At 41.9% G+C, this 20,717-nt stretch overlaps 1 protein-coding gene and 1 pseudogene across 4 annotated transcripts in view; one reads left to right on the top strand and one right to left on the bottom strand.

The window, feature by feature from the left end:
- The window catches only part of RNF121 (ring finger protein 121), an 84,762-nt gene that overhangs the window by 62,199 nt on the left and 1,846 nt on the right, over positions 1–20,717 (bottom strand). Inside the window, exon 1 of one of the 3 annotated variants that reach the window (XM_082340369.1) lies at positions 18,248–18,497. The exons of the other annotated variants lie outside the window; for them this stretch is intronic. Coding sequence (XP_082196495.1) covers positions 18,248–18,319 — 72 coding nt within the window. The 5' untranslated portion in view covers positions 18,320–18,497. Of the gene's footprint in view, positions 1–18,247; positions 18,498–20,717 lie in introns of those variants that run through there. 3 annotated transcript variants of the gene reach the window in all.
- Positions 12,002–14,065, top strand: LOC309605091 (eukaryotic translation initiation factor 1 pseudogene; annotated as a pseudogene). The gene has a single exon. The product of its transcript is annotated as a eukaryotic translation initiation factor 1 pseudogene (transcript).

Genomic DNA, 20,717 nt, shown 5'->3' with positions numbered 1-20,717 from the left:
ATAAGCAGATTCTGTGTCTGGTGAGGGCTTCCTGGTTCACAGACAGCTGAGTTTTTGCTATGTCCTCACATGGTGCAAGGGGCTAGGAAACTCTGTGGGGCCTCTTTTATAAGTGCACAAATCCCAATTATCAGGGCTCTGCCCCCATGACCTAACCACCTCCCAAAGGCCCCACCTCCTAATACCATCACCTTAAGGATTAGGAGTTTAACATATGAATTTGGGGGGAACACAAACATTCAGACCACAGCAGCATACATTACTTTTGTAGTTGTCCCACAGTTCTTGGTTATTTTGTTTTTTCTAGTCTTTTTTCTTTTTCCTTTTATAGGTTTCTACTCAAATATCCTCAAGCTCAGAGATTCTTTCCTCAGCCATGTCTAGTCTACTGATAAGCCCATTAAAGGCATTCTTCATTTCTGTTATAGTGTTTTTGATCTCTAAACACTTCTTTTGGGTTCTTTCTTAGAATTTCCATCTCTCTGTTTACAATGCCCAGTTGTTCTTGCATGTCATCTACTTTACCCATTCGAGCCTTAGCATGGTAATCATACTTATTTTAAATTCCCTGTCTAATAATTCCAAGATCCCTGCCATAGATGGGTCTAATTCTGATACCTGGTATGTCTCTTCAAAGTATGTTTTTTGCTTTTTAGTATACCTTGTAATTTTTTCTTGATAGCTGGGCATGATATACCAGGTAAAAGGAACTGCTATAAATAGACCTTTAGTAATGTGGTGGTATGTTGAGGGAGGGGAAGCATTCTATAGTCCTGTGATTGGGTTTCAGTCTTTTAGTGAGTCTGTGCCTCTGGAATGTGAACTTCACAAGTGCTTCTCAGTGCCTCACCCACCCCTCTTAGGTGGGACATGATGGTGTGAGTGGACTGGAGTTGGGTATTTCCCTTCTCCAAGATGAAAGGCTAGAGCTGACTAGAGATGGGTATTTCCTTTCCCCTGGGTCAGTTAGGCTCTGATAAAACCCCAACAGGTTAGGCTCTGGTTAAAGTTTCCCCTGATGGCAGACCTTAAGAAGAACAGAATTCTCTGTAGTATTTTTAAATGGCTCCTTTCCCCCACCCCTGCCCAAAGCACAAAAGGGTTTTTCTCAATACTCAGTGTAAGAACCTGATAGATATCCAAGAAGTCATTGTGGGGGGCCCTCAATGACTGAGTCCCCCTGGAGTTTTTTAACTCTGAGTTGTCCACACTGAGCCTCCAGCAATTCATCAATTACAATCCATGTTTCCCTTCTCCAGCACTGGTTCCCACAGAGGTTTCTGCTTCTGTAAGTTGTGATTCTCTATATTCACCTGTTTGTCTCTCCAATTTGGGGGGCAGCAATTTGCCTTTGCCCTATGACCTTACTTCTCTTAAAAATCTAAGAATTGTTAATTTTTCAGTTTGTTCAGCTTTTTACTTGTTCTTAGGACAGAATGGTGATTTCCAAGCTTCTTACATGCCTATTGGAACTCTTTTGCCCATTTTTAAAATTAAGTTATTTATATTTTTATTACTGAGTTGTAAAAGTTTTTTATATATTCTGGATACAAAATCCCTTATCTGATATATGACTTGCAAGTCTCCCATTCTGTGGGTTGTCTTTTTACTTTCTTGGTGGTATCCTTTGCAATACAAAAGTTTTTCATTGTGATGAAACCCAATTTACTTTTTCTTTTATTGCTTGTGTTTTTGGTGTCATATCTAAGAAACCGTTACCTAATTTGGTAGTGATTTATAACTGTTTTCTTCTAAGAGTTTTATAGTTTTAGTTATTACATTTAGGTCATTGGTCTGTTTTGAGTCAATGTTTGTATATGGTGTGAGGCAGGAGTCCTAATAGCATGTGGCTATCTAGTTGTTTCAGCGTCATTTGTTGAAAAGACTATTCATTCCCCATGTGTACCTGATTGTTCACATTGGCTCTTAACTCTCTAAGATGGTGCAACACTCTTGTTTTCCACATCATTTTCTTAAGTGTCCACATAGCTCTATAAATTTTGCTGACAGAACCTCAGAAAGACTAAAACGGTAGCTGGAGATATATAATACCATATATCCAATACCACAAACAACATATGTAAATCATACCATAGAGAAAGAAAAAGCCTAAAGAAAGCCTCTGAAGCTATCTGTGAGGTTTGATACATTTATTCATTTACTCAACTCTCATTTAAGGTACTTCTGTTCTAAATGTGTAGGTTCTGGGCTAGGCATGGAGATACAAAGATGAACCAGACTTTTTTTCCTGCCCTTGAGAAGACAGATTTAAAAATAAAATAATTAGGTTGCTTTAAAAGCATGAATTTACTCAGCAGAGGGAGCACAATTGTTTCCATTTTACAGAAGGCACAAATGAGATATAAAGGAGAAAAATGACTCACTGAAGATCACCGTTATGGGGCATAGGGATAGGAGTGATGGGGAGAGGATCACAGACCTTAAGGGAGAAATCAGAGTCAGGGCTTAGGGCCACAAATGGCCAGGCCAATGACTAGTCACAAGGTCCTGCTAGTGCCACATTATGACTTTCAGGGCCCTAGGTACTTTTGCCTTTGTGGAACCCTTTCTCTATTAGAAAAATATTTAAAAATATATTTTATGACTGCATTGATATAATATAATCCAAGATGAATTATATTCATTTTTTCTTCTGATTAAAAGAAATTAAGACATTTTTATGGGCCCCTGGGTACTGTGCCTATTGGATAAGTCAGCCCTGAGTCCTGCTGTCTCCCCACAGCTATGCACCAAGAATTCTCTCCCCAGCTGCCAAATCACATAGCTCTGCTGCTTCTGAGATTCTGTTCTCTACCGGGCCTGATCAAGCGGCATGAGGTTTAGGTTCACATTAAATCTCACACTGCCTAAATCCACACAGAAAAGGTAACCTCACTCTACTCCTATGAGCACTATACAGTTATTGGGCAATCATTTGCCAATAATGTGTATTCTGTGTTCAAGGAAGGTTTAGATACATTCATGAATGATCAAACCCAAAGAAACAGACATGTCATGACCTACAAACACCAAAGTCATAGGAAGCATGTGCCTGGCATCTTGAAGACAGCCAATAAATATCTGTTCATTCAATCACAAGACAGGCATAAAACAAAGTCTCTTCCCTTATAAAACTTACCATCTAATGAAGAAGACAAACAATAAATATACAAAATAAGCATATATTTATATATATGAAATAATTTCTGGTAGCAGTGTTATGAAGAAAAAGAAAGCAGGGTAAGAGCAGAAAGAATGAAAAAGGAGTGCATTATGTGGCTACATGTAGACACTCTGGTTTGGTTTCCCCAAAAAGACTTCCAATAACAGGAGAACTTGCTGGGCAGGCTGAATAGTGAAACTAGCCCATGTAGTATGTCTTATCTCCTTGGGTTTTACCTCATTCCCACTTTTCACCCCAAGAAATGGCTTCAGGGCAACAACCACCTTTCTCAGTGACAAGAAAAAGAGTTGTAGGTCCTAATCTGGCATAGCTATTTACTTGCTATATGTCAATGAACAGGGCACTTCTCTCTATGCCTGTTTCCCCATATATAAAATGAGGAAATTGGCTTAAATGACTTTCAAGGTCCCTTAAAGCTAAAATGCAATAATAATTCATACCAAATCTGCCAAATCTGTCTAACTCCAAAGCTCTGGAGTCAGCTATAATACTTTGGCTTTCCAAACTGCCACAGTTACCTTAGTTACCACAGAAGTGAAAGCAAAATGCCTTTAGTGTAGTGAGGTGTGATTTAACAGGATGCTACCAAATTAAATCAATGAAAATTTACCAAGTGACTACCATAAGCATGCATCAGGAATATCCATCATTTGGGGGATGGCCTCTTGCCCTGGCTTCAAGTACCTTCTAACTGCAAAGGGCCCTAAACTCTGGAACCCCATCTACCAGGGCAACCAGGAACTTCAAAGGTCTCAGCTGATCCTGTCAAGTTACAGAATGATCAATCATGCAGCTAGAGACTTCACTCTTAGAGATGAATAAGCCCAACCTTTGCCCTTGAGGTAGTCACAGTCCAGGGGGTAGGGGTGAGACAGATTAAACATAATATGATAAGGATAACCACTGACATATAAACAAAATGCTGTGTAAGCCCAGAGAAAGGAGAGATTAGTTCGTTCCTGAACCTGGTACAGCAAAACCACCAGGCTGGCTGCCTCTATCTCGTGGGGACAGATACTATGGTGTGCTGAGTGATTAGGATTACAAGTGAAGTCCAAAGTTTCACAGGCTACCCCTATTTGTAGCTCCTTATTCCCCTCTCACTCACATTCTTCTCCAACCCCTTAGCCCTGGCAAGAATTCCAGGCCAATAAATTAAAGTGAAACTACCTCACTTTTCAGACCTCATAAGTCAGCTGGGGATCATGCAGACATTGGTTATGCTTAACCTAACTGAAAAGCCTGACATGGACAGCACACTGTAGGCAGTGGAGTCAGAGTAGATGCTGGCTGAAAATAACTGCTATGGCTGCTGTCTGCCCTCCACTCCTACCCCTCCTACCATCACCAGAAAAGCACATCCTCCAGGCCAGCTGAAATGGAAAGCTTTTTTAAAGAAACTTTTAAAATTTATACAAAAGTGGAAGGAATAGTTTAATGACCTCTCTCCCATTCAACAATTATCAAATTTGGGGGCACCTAATGTACACTTCTTTGGTTCTTCAATTCCTACCCCGTAAAATTCATATTCCTCAGACTGGCTTCCTCCCCACCTGACCCTCCTCTCTTACTCTTTCCCATATGCACTCCAGCCTCTAATACACTCTATACTTTTCTACCCATCCTTAAAGATCCAACCCAGATGTCACCTCTTACAGAGCCCTTCCAGAACAGAACTTTCTACAGCTTTCTATGAAACTCCTAAAGCCCTAAATCTGGACTATCCATGTACTGATCACATCTACCCACCTATGAAATCTCCCTCCAATTTTTCATTGCCACACCTTCTTGGTTCAGACTTTATCTCGTGCTCTCTCCTAGACCTGCAGTGACTTCCGAGTGATCTCCCTGATGCAAATCTTGCCAGTACAGATTCATAACAGGAGCAGCCACAGTAATCTTTATTAGACACACATCTGACTGCATCAGCCCCCTACTTTGACAAACTTTGATAACTTTCTACTGCCTTTGGATTAAAGTCCAAACTCCTTTGTATGACACACAAGGTGTTTCATAATGTGGTATATAACCAGCTACTTATCTCACCACCTCCAACAAACGGCTTTTACTCCAGCCACACTAAACCACCTACCACTCTAAGGTGCTCTTCCCTTTTAGCCCTCAGTGCTTTGGCTGCTGCTGTCTTCTCTCCTCAGAATTCTTTCCTCACCTTCACTGTCTAGTTCATTTCTATTCCTTCTTTAAGATGTAGCTCAAATATCACCTCCTTTGTGACACATTCTCCAACTTTATTCATTCACACACCCATTCAACAACTGTTAACTGATCATATGTTAAGCTCTAGACAGGGCATACAATAAATAACAGCTCTCACTCTCAAGGAGCTTAGAGTCTAGTAGATCTCCTCAGGTGGAGTAATTCCTTTCCTCCTCTGTTCTCCTGCAGAAATTTACAATTTGCACAAACCTCTAAGCTCACATTTATTACTTTTTATACTTGTTTCTGTTTCCCTCACTAGACTCTAATCATCTTGAGGCCAAGGATCTTTTCTTATTTTTAAGGCTTTGTTGAGGTATAGCATCCATATCAGGTGGACAGTTCAATGACTGTTCATATATTTATAGAGTTGTACAGCCATCTTATTTTAAATCATTTCCATCACACTAAAAAGAAAGCTCAAGCCCACTGGCCAACTCCCTATTCCTATCCCTAGACCTAAGCAACCACTAATCTACTTTATATCTCTATAGATCTGTCTATTCTGGACCTTTCATGTAAATGAAGTCATACAATATGCTGTCTTTTTTGACTGGCTTCTTTTTTTAAAAAAATAAATTTATTTTTATTTGTTTGTTTATTGATTGATTGATTGATTGGCTGTGTTCGGTCTTCATTGCTCCACGCAGGCTTTCTCTAGTTGTGGTGAGCAGGGGCTACTCTTAGTTGCGATGCGTGGGCTTCTCATTGCTGTGGCTTCTCTTGTTGCGGAGCACGGGCTCTAGGCGCGTGGGCTTCAGTAGTTGTGGCACGCGGGCTCAGCAGTTGTGGTTCACAGGCTCTAGAGTGCAGGATCAGTAGTTGTGGCACATGGACTTAGTTGCTCTGTGGCATGTGGGATCTTCCTGGACCAGGGATCGAACCTGTGTCCCCTGCACTGGCAGGCGGATTCTTAACCACTGCGCCAACAGGGAAGTCCCTTGACTGGCTTCTTTCATGTAGCATAATGTTCTTCAAAGATCATCCATATTACAGCATGTATCAGTAGTTCACTCCTTTTTCTTGACAAGTAATCTTCCACTGTATGGATATACATTTTATTTATCCATTTACCAGCTGATACACACTTGAGTTGTTTCTACTTTTTGGCTATTATAATACTGCTATGAACATTTGTGTATAAGCTTTTATGGGGACATATGTTTTTATTTCTCAAGTAAATATCTGGAGTGGAATTACTGGGTCATATGGTAACTCTACGCTTAACCTTTTGAGGAATTGCCAAACTGTTTTCCACAGCAGCTGCACCACTTTACATTTCCACTAGCAGTGTATGAGGATTCCAATTTTTCCACATCCACAACACTTGTTATTATGTCTTTTTGATTATAGCATCATAGTGGGTATGAAGTGGTATCTCACTGTAGTTTTGATTTGCATTTCTCAGATGGCTAATGATGTTCAACATCTTTTCATGTGCTTATTGGCCATTTATATATTTTCTTTGGAGACAGGTCTATTCAGATCGTTTGTTCATTTTTTATTGGATTATTTATCTTTTTCTTGTTGAGTTTAAGAGTTCATTACATATCCCAAACACAAGTCCCTCATCAGATATATGGTTTGCAAATATTTTCTCCCATTTAGCAATCCTAAGTGGTCTGAGGATCATCTGATTCTTACTAATTTTTGCATTTCAAAGAATAGCACGTAATCTGGCACACTGTATGTGTTCAATAAATGTTAAATGGATGTTACATAACATTAACTGCTTTGAAGACAAGAATAATGCCTTAGGGACTTCCCTGGTGGTGCAGTGGTTAAGAATCCGCCTGCCAATGCAGGGAACACGGGTTCGAGCCCTGGTCTGGGAAGATCCCACATGCCGTGGAGCAACTAAGCCCATGTGCCACAACTACTGAGCCTGCGTTCTAGAGCCTGTGAGCCACAGTTTCTGGCACAGTATCTGTTCATTCAATCACAAGACAGGCATAAAACAAAGTCTCTTCCCTTATAAAACTTACCATCTAATGAAGAAGACAGACAATCAATATACAAAATAAGCATATATTTATATATATGAAATAATTTCTGGTAGCAGTGTTATGAAGAAAAGAAAGCAGGGTAAGAAAGCTCTTACTACTGAGCCCACGAGCCACAACTACTGAAGCCCACGCGCCTAGAGCCCATGCTCCACAACGAGAGGCCACCGCAACAAGAGAAGCCACTGCACTGAGAAGCACGCGCACGGCAACGAAGAGTAGCCCCGGCTCTCCGCAACTAGAGAAAGCCTGCGCACAGCAACGAAGACCCAACACAGCCAAAAATAAATAAATAAATTTATTTTTTTAAAAAAGAATAATGCCTTACTCATTCAGAATCTCCCTCACACTTCACACCTAGCACTAGACACAAAGCACACACCTTGGAAATACACAGAGACTGAGTAACTGTCACTTGAACAGACAGTGGGGATGATGTTGCAAAAGAATCCAGAGGAACTTGGAAAGCCATCTGAAACCAACAGAACTTACCTGTTTATATTGGCTACTACCAGTTACCCCTGAGACAGCTGCTGCTCTCTGAGAATAAGAAGCAACTTCTATATAAGCCATTCTTGCAGTGGCCCACACTCAGAAGTAGTCATCAAAATGCTCTATTACTTAGAAAACTGGTCCCCTCCCTCCATTCCCTTAGCCAGTGGGAGATATCAAGCACATGACAGCACTAACTGACATGCTGGCTTTGCCTGAAGTGCCCTTTCTTCTCCTTAAGGAGCTCAAACTTGATCTAAAGAGACAGGCTGGTATCTGGACCACATCAGAGATGTAGAGCTGGCAAAGGTGCTCCATCCTTTGTGGTTTCTAAGTTAGAAAGTGACTCTTCCTCTTAAGCACTAACATGAAATCCTTCGTGATCATTAATAGCCAACAGTAAATACTTTCCAAACTTAACACAGAATACAAATAGGACTGAAGGAAGCTTTGGGGAGAAGGAAAAACTGAAGAACATGGCTTGTTGCACCAGAAGGCCTAGGTCAGTGGGGCAGGAAATGTCTCTAACATCTCTTCCTTTCTATAATATTATTCAAGCTACAAACATAATCTAGGCCCTTCAACTTCATGCCCTTCCTGCTAGTCACTGTGTCACTCAAATTCAAAATCTTCTGGTTTGCCAATGCTACCTATAAGAGAAAGGAAGAACTCCTCAGTAGGCCACACAGTGCCCTCCATGACAGCATTGAGAGTAACCTCTCCTGTAACCACACAAGGCCATGATCTGACTCCAGTCTGCCTGGCACTTAACATATGCTCCCCTGCACTATGTATAATACACCGGAAAGCACATGCACTTTGGAATTAGATAAGTCTGGAAGCTCTACTTGCCTGGATTAAGGTATGTCTTCCCTGCCTCTTTATTATTATTATTTTTTTCTGGCTATCATCTTTTCATTATTTATTTATTTATTATTTATTTATTTATTTATTTATTTATTTATTTATTTATTTGCTGCGTTGGATTTTTGTTGCTGCGCACAGGCTTTCTCTAGTTGCAGCGAGTGGGGGCTACTCTTTGTTGCAGTGCACAGGCTTCTCATTGCGGTGGCTTCTCTTGTTGTAGAGCACGGGCTCTAGGAGTGTGGGCTTCAGTAGTTGCAGCACACAGGCTCAGTAGTTGTGGCTCGTGGGCTCTAGAGTGCAGGCTCAGTAGTTGTGGTGCACGGCTTTAGCTGCTCCGCAGCATGTGGGATCTTCCCAGACCAGGGTTCGAACCCGTGTCCCCTGCATTAGCAGGCGGATTCTTAACCACTGAGCCACCATTCCCTGCCTCTTTAATCCCTTCTCCTTTTCTGTCCCCCGAGTGATCTTTCTAGAATTCAAATCTGATCCAGTCACTCACCTAAGTGCTTAAAGTTCTTCCACAGTTAATCAGCCACTACACATAAAATCCAAACTCCTTAGCATAGCATATAAGGCCTTACATGATCTCACATCTGCCTCCCTTTCCAGTCTTCCTACTTCCTCATTACGCCCCACCTTCTACTTGGATGCTCCAATAATACTATACCTTATACAGTGACCTGTCAGTGCTGTTCTCTCCCTCTCACCTCCCACCTTGCACATGTTGCTCCTCCTGCTTAGAGGGCCCCCCGCCTCTCTCCTTGGCTGGTTAATTTCTAGTCATTTTCCACATCAGCTAAAGTGCCACTTCTCTGGGGAGCCTCTCCTGATCCCTTTCCCACCATTTTCTGTGCTCCCAGAGAGCTCTGTGCTTCTCTGTATTACAGCAGTTATTACATCTGCTTATTTCACTAACTCTTCCACTGGACTATGAGCAGCCTGAGAGTAGGGCCTATGTCTTCATTATCCTTCACAGCTAAGACAATGCCTTTGTAAATGCTCAGGGTATACTTGATGAATGGATAAATGAATGAAAAGGATTTTCCCACCATATACATAAGGCTGGCATAACAAATAACTTTATTATTACTTTAAGCCGACAACATTGCAACTCAGAGTGTCGTACTGACTTGTCTCATGTAACAACTGTGTGGTAGAGCTAGTATAAAAAGCCAGATCTTCAGAGACCCAGACCAATGTCCAGACCTCTCCCCTGACTCTAAGCTCATATTTCCAACTGCCTAATTAACACCACCACTTAGATGTTTACATAGCCATCTCAAACTTAACATGGCCAAAATTTTTCTGCATTTCCTCCCCACCGCCCAACAAAAATTTCTCCCAGTCCGTCCTGTTTCAGTACACAATAACATCAGCCATGGTGTTGCCAACTACTCAAGTCAAAGCAAAACAAATTCATAAAACCTGAAAGTCAAGCTTGATTATTTCTTTCCCTTACGTCCCATATCCAATCCACCAGCAAGTCTTGTAGGCTCTACTTCAAAACATATTCTAATTTCATCCACTTTTCTCCATCTCTGCCACCCTACCCGCCCCGCCCCCAACTCCAAAACTATCATTTCTCACCCAGACTACTGCAATAGTCTCTTAACTGCCCTCCTCGAAAGCCTCCCTACAATCCGTTCTCCTCAAAGCAGCCAGAAAGATCTTTTCGAAAAATGCAAATCAGCTCACCTCACTCCTATTTTTAACACCATCCAAAATCTTCACTGTACTCTCAAAAAAATTAAACAAATTTAGCAGTACCTACAAGGTCTTACAGATCTGACTCTGCTAAACTCCTTGACTTCATATGGTACTATTTTTCTCTTGCTCACTATAATTCAGTCCCATTGGCCTTCTTTTTTGGTCCCAAGACATGCCTAACTCGTTCCCACCGATTTATACTTGCTTCTCCCTCCACTTGACACACGTATGCTTCCAAATCTTCAAATTGCTAAGTCTTCTTCATTCAGGTCTTAGTTCAAATATCACCTCCTCAGAGGCATTCCATAAACCACCGTATTGAAAGTAGCACCTCTCCTCTAGTCGTTCTCTATCCTATCACCCTACTTTTCTCAGAGCACCTATCACCATTTGGAGTTATCGTGCTTGTTACTTATTCATTACTTGCGTTTCCCCCATTAGAAAGTAAACTTCACAAGAGCAAGGACCTTGGTTGTCCTGTTCACTGCTGAATTACTGGACCTAGGAATATTCCTGATATCCTGAAGTCACAAGTATTTGAAGAAGGGAAGAATGAATAAACAATACAGATTACATACTTAATAAATGCTTGATGAATGTGTGAGTGAATGAATTAGGGAGTGGAATGGAAAGGGAAAAAAAAAGTGGAAGCACTGTTATTTAATATTTTTATAGCCACTCACTTTTCTCCACCCTCACTGCCTTTGCTCTTGCTCAGATCCCCACCATCTCTTAGACGACTGCAGTACTCCCAACTAATTTCTTCTCCTTTCCCCAAGCTGAGCCCTCCAAAAATAACTTACACACTTCTACCAGACTTAATCATTCTGAGACATAGATCTGAACATGTTATAAGCCCAAGCTTCTTATTATGTTGTTAGAAAGGCCTCACCAACCTTATCACTCACTGCTACCCCCCTACATTTAACCTATACTCCAGTAATGCAGGCATTCTTACAGTTCCCAGAATATTCCAGGCTGTTTAATGCCTCCAAGCCTTTGCATATCTTTTCATTTTGCTGGACCACTCTTCCATACCTCAAAGACTTTTGACTACCTACTGAACTCAAACTTACTCCTCAAGAACCATCTCAAGCATCTTCTCTGTTAAGTCTTTCTTTAATGATTCCCCCAAGCAGAGTTAATCACTCCCTCCTTTGTCACCACAGTACATAACACATACTTATAATATACTACCATCATTTGTTTCCATGTCCGTCTTTCCCTATGTGACTATTAGCCCCCTGAAAGCAGGAGCCATGTCTCCATGTTTGTGTCCCCAGCACCGTACCTGGCATATTCAAGCACTCAATAATTGCTGACTGAAGGAATGAATGGATAGATCTTAACTCCTCAACCTGGTGTTTAAAGTCAACCTCGGGACTTCCCTGGTGGTCCAGTGGTTAAGAATCCGTCTTGTTGCCCAGTCACTGAGCCGCCGCCGAGGACTCAGCAGCCTCCCCCTCGAGCCCCCTCGCTTCCTGATGCTCCGCCCCCCCCACCCACCTTCTCCAGCCACCACCTTCCGAAGGCCTTCCGAAGGCCGTTTCCACCGAGGAAAAGGAATGGTATCGTATGTCCGCTATCCAGAACCTCCACTCTTTCGACCCCTTTGCTGATGCAAGTAAGGGTGACGATCTGCTTCCTGCTGGCACTGAGGATTATATCCATATAAGAATTCAACAGAGAAACGGCAGGAAGAGCCTTACTACTGTCCAAGGGATCGCTGATGATTACGATAAAAAGAAACTAGTGAAGGCGTTTAAGAAGAAATTTGCCTGCAATGGTATTGTAATTGAGCATCCAGAATATGGAGAAGTAATTCAGCTACAGGGTGACCAGCGCAAGAACATATGCCAGTTCCTCGTAGAGACTGGACTGGCTAAGGACGATCAGCTGAAGGTTCATAGGTTTTAAGTGCTTCTGGCTCACTGAAGCTTAAGTGAGGATTTCCTTGCAATGAGTAGAATTTTCCTTCTGTCCCTTGTCACAAGTTTAAAAACCTCACAGCTTGTGTAATGTAACCATTTGGGGTCTGCTTTTAACTTGGACTAGTGTAACTCCTTCATGCAATAAACTGAAAAGAACCAAAAAAAAAAAAAAGAATCCATCTTGTAATGCAGGGGACGCCAGTTCCATCCCTGGTCAGGGAACTAAGATCCCACGTGCTGCAGGATGCAGCATAACTTGAGAGCCCACGTGCCACAACTACAGAGCCCACATGCTCTGGAGCCCACGCGCCACAACGAAAGATCCCGCGTGCCGCAACTAAGACCCAAAGCAGCCAAAAAAATAAAATAAATAAATAAATATTTAAAATAAAATAAAGTCAACCTCATATTGGCTCCAACCCATGTTTCTAGATTTAGTACTTAATCCTCTCTTACTTGCTGATTCCCCAAATGCATCCTTCTTTCTCACATTTACTTGGGGCCTTTATTCCTGATGCTCTCTATAGTGAAATTTAAATCATCGGGTGGCTCCTTCTCCATGAAGTCTTCCCTAACCCCTCCAATGAGATTTACTTCCCAAATAGCACTTTTTTTTTTCAATTGATAAGGTATTTAGAGCTTATTTTATAATTATAGCCTTTCCAACTGGACTACATGTACTATTTTTCTAACTGAACTGTGTAAGCTCCTTGAAGGTATGAAACATGAATTAGCGTCTTTCCTCTCAACCTAAGTACCTAACATGGTAGCTTGCACAAAGCAAGCAGGTATCACTAAATGTTTTATTAGTGGAGAATAGTATGTTTAACAGTATGCTTAAAGATATCATGCTTCCACTCCTTCATATATGTGCTTTTAGCTTGGCGTAAACTGGCCTCCTAGCCATATGATAAACTTTACCCCTCCTTTAAGAATCAGCCCAATGACATATCATCTCTGAAGTCTCCTCTAACTCTCCCAAATACACTTTCACACTCCTCCCATGCACCTGTGATACCTGTATATAGCTCTACTCATCACACTACATCGTCATTATCACTTGATGGGTCCCTCTCCCCACTAGACCATAAACGCTTTTGGAGCACAGATAGTCTCTTTAACCATTTATGAATTCCCAAGACCAAATAAAGTATCTGGCAAAATTAAATGCTCAATAAATATATGGTGAATTTTGAAAACAGTAAATCCATGTTATAGAGTACACCAGCAATAGATATCATGGAGTCACATCACCAGGTTCAAATCCCAAGTCTACTTACAAGCTATCCAACCTTAATAAATTACTTGGCAGTGCCTCAGTTTTCACTCATCCGGAAGGTGAAGACAATAATAGTATTAAAATATAATTAAAAGAGTTAATGTATGTAAAATGCTTGGTATAATGCCTGGCATTATACCAGTATGCACTAAAAAAGTTAGCTATTATTTGTTATCATTAGAAGGAGAAAAGTCTGCTTCTGCAAGGTGCTAAATGACAGGCTCAAGAAGAGGTTAGGTTCAATCCTATGGGCAATGGGGAATAAAATGCCACTGGAGATCTCCTTAGTTACAGACACATTCAGTTATTGAGAATCTCCTATTGGGAAGGGGGAAGGAGGGCAGAGGGAACACAAACCTTGGCAGGGCTACGCTCTCTGCCTCCAGCTTCCCCTTTCCCCACTGGTTCTCCCTAGTTGCTCAGGGCCAAAAGCCCCATGGTCATAACTCAGCATCCTCCTGGGAAAGCTGCACTTTAGAGGGAACTAATGAGTTTATGTTTACCTACAGATTTTCCTCTGAGGAGCAGAGAGATAACAAATGACTTCAAGAAGGGAAAACACAAAAATTAAATAGAGACGAGGAATGACGCTGGATGGATTATCCTGGGTTGGCTTTCACGGAGTAAGCTTTTAGGCCAAATAGCCCCAAGTGGACTGAGACTAAATTCCTCAGAGGCATTCTCTGTCAGTGCATGTGCCTCCATGGGTCAAAGATGCAAAGAAGCAGGATCTGGAAAAGGAGGGCTAAAAAGATGAAGCTATAGAAATAAGAATTCTAGCCCAGTATGAAGAACATTGCAACAGGGGAATTCAAAGAGGGAACAGGCTGACGATAGAATGATAAGCTCCCTATCATTAGAGGGATTTAAACACAGACGAGGTGATCACTTGATGGGAGTGTTCAACATGCGTGGATGGACTAGATTTAAGATTCAAGTTCAGGGGGCTTCCCTGGTGGCGCAGTGGTTGAGAATCTGCCTGCCAATGCAGGGGACACGGGTTCGAGCCCTGGTCTGGGAAGATCCCACATGCCGCGGAGCAACTAGGCCCGTGAGCCACAACTACTGAGCCTGCGCTTCTGGAGCCTGTGCTCCGCAACGGGAGAGGCCGCGATAGTGAGAGGCCGGCGCACCGCGATGAAGAGTGGGCCCCGCTCGCCGCAGCTAGAGAAAGCCCTCGCACAGAAACGAAGACCCAACACAGCCAAAAATAAAATAAATAAATAAATAAATAAAATTAAAAAAAAAAAAAAAAAAGATTCAACTTCAGGGCTTCCCTGGTGGTGCAGTGCTTAAGAATCCGCCTGCCAAGGCAGGAGACACGGGTTCGATCCCTGGTCTGGGAAGATCCCACATGCCATGGAGCAACTAAGCCCGTGTGCCACAACTACTCAGCCTGTGCTCTAGAGCCCGCAAGCCACAACTACTGAGCCTGAGTGCCACAATTACTGAAGCCCACGTGCCTAGAGCTCATGCTCCGCAACAAGAGAAGCCACTGCAATGAGAAGCCTGCGCATGGCAACAAAGAGCAGTCCCCGCTCGTCACAACTAGAGAAAACCCACGCGCAGCAACAAAGACCCAACGCAGCCAAAAAATAATTAAATAAAACAAATTTATTTTAAAAAAAAAGATTCAAGTTCAATAAGCATCTGAATATCTACTCTGTGCTAGCCACTGAGAGAGATTAGGTGCTGGGAACACAGAGATGAAAAATGGTATGGTTCTGTCCCCTCAAGGAGTTCATTGCGCGGTGGGGGAGACAAACAAAACAACATGGTAAGTGTTGATAGATGTCTATACAGAGTGCTGTTGGGGCGGAAAGCAGGTCCTCAGACACTGTGCCTATGACTCACTGGTAAGGAGCAATATGGCACTAATTAAAAATGAAAATGCTTCATAAGCAGTTTATAAGCAAATAGTACTGTCAGGCACTACTGTGTTATTGCCGGAACAGAGTTCATCAGTTAACCTTTGCAATTTAGTCAACACTTCCTTAAACCTGAGTAGAATCCATATCTACAAACATTCTCATTTATTCAACAAATGTCTGCTATGCGCCAAGAACTGAGGACTGTAGAGAGATGAGAAAGATAGTCCCTGCACTCAAGAAGTTAGAACATTCCTCTTCATTTTTTCTTCCTCTCTCCTACCCTCCTTTATTGACCGGAGGACACCTTAAATTCCTTCTGGAAGTAGATGAGTTATTAAGTAACGGGTTAACCAAACAAATGACTGCAAAAAGTAAGAGTGAGGGACTCCTCTGGCGGTCCGGTAGTTAAGACTCCACGCTTCCAATGCAGGGGACGTGGGTTCGATCCCTGGTCCGGGGAACTAAGATCCCATATGCTCTGTGGCACAGCCAAAAAAAAAGAGCTGGGGATGGGAGGTTTATAATGGGAAGCCAAATGGGAAGGAAAGACTGTCTGCAAATAGGGTGTCTGCCAGAGTATGAGACTCTGACTGCACAAAAAGACAAAGGTTACGGAATTGGAGGTTACATGTAGGCCTTTTTGTGTATAACTTCTCTATCACCATTTTTTTCTTCTCTCATCCCAAGATTATTTGCACAGATTATTAATAATAATTATACCCTCATTTGGTCATTCCCTAGTATCTACCGAGTACCCAACAGAAATTGTAGGAAACACTAGGCACAGTAAAATCCTGGGATCCAAGACTTTCAAAGCTGCGGGAAACCTCTAGAAGGTCATCTAGTCCAAATCTATCATTTCACAGATGAAGAATTAAGGTATGGAATCTTTCATGAGTTGGCATCTTCAAACATTTATTGAATCATACTCTATGCCAGGCACCAGGGATATAAGGATGGATAGGGCTTTCAAGGAGAACTCAGTCTCATGGGAGAGACTGACAAATAGCGTTACCCCAGTCAAATCACCTCTGTAAATGAAGTCCTACACTTACATAGTAGAAATGTCTAACATAAGACAGTATGGGAAGCATATAGTACTCACACTGCCCAGAGTGGTTAAAAGCACAGATGTAGGAGTCATCTTGGATTTGAACCCTACCTCTGTCACTTACCTAGCTATGTGACAGTGGGCAAGTTACTTAAACTCTCTATGCCTCAGTTTCCATATCTGCAGAATGAACAAAACCATAATAATACCTACCTTGTAAGGTTGTGGTATGAAATTAGATAATGCATATAAAATACTTGGCACCAGGACCTGGCACAGAGTAAGTACTCTATATCATTTCACCTTTAGCACTCTCCTGCTGAGCCCTGGCCTCAGAATCCTTCTCAATACAACCTTCTAAGCATCTGTTATCATTTGGCTGTCTCTGCGATAAAACAAAATCTGCTATTTCTAGTCTAGAATCTAGGTCTATTGTTTACTACTCTAGTTTTTTCCCCCACTACATTATGCTACTACTCATTTTACACGTCTTAAAAAAAAAAAATCCAAAGATATATGGTCAGATGTCCAAGATTAAACTTCAGTCACACATGCGTCAATCCCTCAGTAAGATCTTGGCTTTAACCAAGAATTCATAGAGAAAAAAATCCCTGGAAACAAGGAACATTTATCAAATGTCTACAGGGAGAGACCCACAGGAGGAAAAACAAAAAACAAAACAAAACAGTCCAAGATTACTACTTTGAAGAAGCAAGGGATGGGAACTTCTACAGCCTCCCTGAGAAGAGAAGATATAACATAGACTGCTACTTCCTCCTTGATGTACCCACCACACATATTCCACTGACACAGCACCTGTGACACATTTTTGTACTTATTTATCACTTTCTCTCCACCCAGGCTAGTCTGTGAACTCCTTGAAGGCAGTTATCACACATTATCCATCTTGGTATGATCAAGCATAGCACAGTACCTAGCACACAGAAGGTGCTTCCAAAAAGTTTGATGAATTGATAAATGAACACAGAGAAAACTATGAAACACAAGGAAAGAAGATATCATTGTAAATCAGAATAGTTCTACAAAGCAAGAGAGCCTTGGGCTAGAACCTTAAAGTACAGGTGGGATTTGGAAAGACATGGAGGAATGGAAAGGTACTCTAGGAAGACAGGACAGCATGAACAAAGACCTGGCGGTAATCAGAAACATGGTACACAGTATGTTAGAGCTTTAGTCATGACTTAGTCCAATAGTTCAAATCTCATAGGGATGCTGTAAACATTCAATAAAAAGGCACATACTGGGCTTCCGTGGTGGCGCAGTGGTTGAGAGTCCGCCTGCCAATGCAGGGGACATGGGTTCGAGCCCTGGTCTGGGAGGATCCCACATGCCGTGGAGCAACTGGACCCATGAGCCACAATTGCTGAGCCTGCGCGTCTGGAGCCTGTTCTCCACAACGGGAGAGGCCACGGTAGTGAGAGGCCCGCGCACCGCAATGTGGAGTGGCCCCCGCTTGCCGCAACTAGAGACAGCCCTCGCGCAGAGGCGGGGACCCAACACAGCCAGAAATAAATAAATAAATAATTTAAAAACAGAAAAAAAAGGGAAATAAAGTTAAAAAAAAAAAAAAGCACATACTACTAAGGAGAGGAGCTTATTACCACTACTGAAAAATAATAATCACCTTTATGCCAGGCACCATACTGAGTGAAGGGACTGCAACAATGAGCAAGACAGACTTGGACTCCACTCTCATGTAGCTAAGAGTCTAGTGGGGAAGACAGACAGTTAAAATAATGTTTGCTAGAGCTGGGTTAGAGGAAGTACAGGGGGGCTGAAGGAACATAAAGTAGGGTCACCCAATCAGTTGGCAGTAAGAGAAAGCTCCCTGATTTTCAAAGTGTGGCTTGAGATACTCAAGGGGTTCTGAGTCCCTTCAAGGACCACAAGTCTTCAAAGTGAGATTTTTTTTTTTGAATAAAGGGTTTCACGACTAAAGGTTTAAAAACCACCAATCTAGTCCAATCTCCTCTTTTAACAAGAATAAAACAAGGCCCAGAAGAGGCAAATTACGCACTAAAGGCAATAATAGCTCAAGTTAGCTGTCGGGTGAGATACCTGCTTTAAACTTGAGCTGGAAACTACTCACTAATCTGCATGATATCACATCATTTTGGCAGATGAACAACTACTGGGAGTAGACACATTTGGAATTCACAGGCATTAGCCAGGCAGGCAGGCTGGCCCTGATTGGATGTAGAAGTGCTTTTTCACTTTAGGTCCCAAACCAGCTCTCTGTGCCAAGATGATGCCTCCAATTCTTCTCATGGTTGGCCAGCTCCCCCTTCAAGAAGGAACTCACTGGCTCCAGGAATAGGTCTGCTTCTGGGCCTCCAAGCTGGTACCCATGCTTTATCCTCCCTAACATTCTCAAGCACCCTGTGGTTTAGCAAGTTGAAAAACTTAGCCAGTCATCATAGCGTTTAATACCTAGCCCTAGCCTGAGCTAGCTAGACCCATCTCTCATCTCCCTAATTGCCACTGGGCTCATCACTCCCCATGACCAGGGGTTCAGCAGAATCAAGTTATAGGTAAATTAAAGGACCTGTATAGAAAAACCAATATTCCTTTAGTTAACCTCCACTTTGAATCTCTCAGGAATGAAATGCTGCTTCACATTTTGGAGATGCGACTTTTGTATATTAAGAAAAGGGTAGTTTACTTTGGTAAGATGAGTCTGGCGTGAGAAATGGAACCGAGGCGTTCAGTATAGCATGGCAGTGTAAAACTTAGTTCAGTATAGCACAGGCAGACCTGGGATGGAATCTGCACTTCCCCTCACAAACTGTGGAATCCGAGGAATGCTACTTAACCTCTCTTGCCTCAGTCTCATTTATAAAATGCGGTAAACACCAACTAATTCACAGGGCTGCTGTTAGTAATGAGATAATGCAGGCTTTAAACAGGGGCTGGTTTATGGTAAGGGCTCAATAAACAGCAGCCTTTTCTATTGGTAGCTCTTTTCCTAAGCCCTCTTTTCTATTCACCTCTCAAAAACAGGAGAAGCAGTGAGCAAAGCCTAAATTACCTTAACTAAATACTATAGAAAGTAATAATGAAACGGACAAAAGAAAAGGAAAGGAACATAAATAAACTGATGGCTGCTATTCCAGACTACTTATCATGCTAACGGCATCTGATATTGGAAAACATAGGCCCAATATCCTAAAGAACAAATCAGAGCATGCAATCTTTCTAAAGTGGCAAGGAGTACCTACTGCATCTTAGCTAGGCTCTCCATTACTCTTTTATAATCTGAGCTCCACAGCAGTCTCTCTACCAAGCAGAAGGTACTGTAGGAGAGCAACTCTGATGCCATATGCTTCTTTATAAACCTAACCTTTAATTTTTCAGCTCAAACCCATCTCCATCATAAAGACTTCACTGAATCCCCCAGCAGACTTGAGTGCTTGTCTCTTGTGCCCCACTGAATCTGTTACACACTTCCATTACAGCAATTATCTAGTATTGCAGTGGGCCATTTGCATGTCTCTTCTCTACACTATAAATTGGTAAATATCCTGTCTTACTCATCTTTGGATTCCCAGTGCATAAAACACAGTAGACCCCCATAATTACAAATTAAAGGATGGATTTCACCTTCTCCTTCACTAGTTAAGGCTACTAAGAAACAGCTGGGGAGATAGAAGTATCAAAAGAAACTCACAAACTAAGGTCTGCCAGACCATACCCCTGCCCGCCCCTCCTTTTTTTTGAGCTTGAAGGGATGTCTGTTCCTGCTTCTCAGAGTTACTTTTTTAAACACACAAGGAAAAGGATAGAACCATCCACACAGAATTTCCAGACAACAGATTATATTATTTCTCAGTAAATGAAACAAGGAACAGAAGTTTCTGGGATGAATGCTAGTGGTTACATATAAAATTGACCTCTAGACATGACTCTCTGGAAGTATAATTAAGATACTAGAAGCTCTTAAGTTCTTAAAACAATAAGGGGAGAAAAGCTAAGAAGCAAAAATCAAAAATGTCTAACATCAAAACTTTCAGTTCTTTTCTCCTTTGCCAAAACTTTTGCTCTTTATCTCAATGAACCCTGATATATGTAACTGAAATCTGGCCCCCCTCAAAGGA

The sequence above is a fragment of the Balaenoptera borealis genome (assembly GCF_965194805.1).
Source record: "Balaenoptera borealis genome assembly, chromosome: 11".
NCBI classification, from domain to species: Eukaryota; Metazoa; Chordata; class Mammalia; order Artiodactyla; family Balaenopteridae; genus Balaenoptera; species Balaenoptera borealis.
The sequence above is the reverse complement of the archived record's forward strand: the minus strand, read 5'-3'. Positions and strand labels throughout refer to the sequence as shown.